This window comes from Calidris pugnax, unplaced genomic scaffold, assembly GCF_001431845.1.
Source record: "Calidris pugnax isolate Ruff unplaced genomic scaffold, ASM143184v1 scaffold1019, whole genome shotgun sequence".
Lineage (NCBI taxonomy): Eukaryota > Metazoa > Chordata > Aves > Charadriiformes > Scolopacidae > Calidris > Calidris pugnax.
Genome location: NW_015091636.1, coordinates 19,196 through 20,014, shown reverse-complemented (window position 1 = coordinate 20,014; position 819 = coordinate 19,196). Strand labels below are relative to the sequence as shown.

General features: G+C 60.8%; 1 protein-coding gene across 1 annotated transcript in view; it reads left to right on the top strand.

Annotated features, from left to right (window-relative positions):
- Positions 1-819, top strand: part of PAK4 (p21 protein (Cdc42/Rac)-activated kinase 4) — a 28,071-nt gene that overhangs the window by 23,056 nt on the left and 4,196 nt on the right. The window contains exon 7 of the mRNA XM_014961844.1: positions 691-763. Within this exon, the coding sequence (XP_014817330.1) occupies positions 691-763 (73 nt within the window). The remainder of the gene's footprint in view (positions 1-690; positions 764-819) is intronic.

Here is an 819-nt window from a genome sequence, read left to right as displayed (position 1 = left end):
CTACTTGTGGAGGTGGGAAGCGCCTGAGGTGAGTGGAGGTGACACGCGCGACACACGGTCCGTCCGTGTTCCCCCCCCCCCCCCCCCCCCCCTGCTCCCGCTGCCGCCCCCCCCCCTTCTCTCTTTCTCCCCCCGTCGGGGGGGGGAAGCTTTTCCTCGCTCCGCTTCCTTCCACCGGCAGCTTCTCGCTTCCTCCACTAAACACCAGCTCACGGGGGGCTCCTGCGCTCCAGTAAAACGCCCGGGGGGGGCTCTGGTAAAACGCCAGGAGAACCAGCACAAAAACCTGCCAGTTTCCCGCTTTCCTCCCCAAAAGTGGCCGCCGGCTCCTTCCCTGGTCTTTTCTTTTCCCCTTTTCCTCGCTCTCCTTCTTTCCTCCCTTCCTTCTCCAGCACAAAGCTTTCCTTGGGCAGCGTCCGGCTTGTGGGGTCGGCATTCTGGGGGGTTAAAATCCCCTTTCGGGTGGGTAAAATTCCTTTTAGTGGGGATAAAATCCCTTTATGGGAGGAAAATCCATTTTTGGGGGAGAAAAATCCCTTTTCAGGGGGACAAAATCCCGTTTTGGGGGGATAAAATCCCTTTTTAAAGGAGCAAAGTCCCTTTTCAGGGAGGTCAAATCCATTTTAGGGGGGTAAAACCCATTTTTGGGGGGGGTTGGTGGCTGATACCTTTCTCTCCCCACCCTCGCAGGCGGAGCACCGGCCGGGACGCCCCCAGGAGGTGGCCACCAACGGGCCAGTGACCAGCAGCAGCGGGGGGGCCGGTTCCTCCCGAGCCCCCCCCACGGGCCCAACGCGCTCCAAAAACCCCGACCCCCCC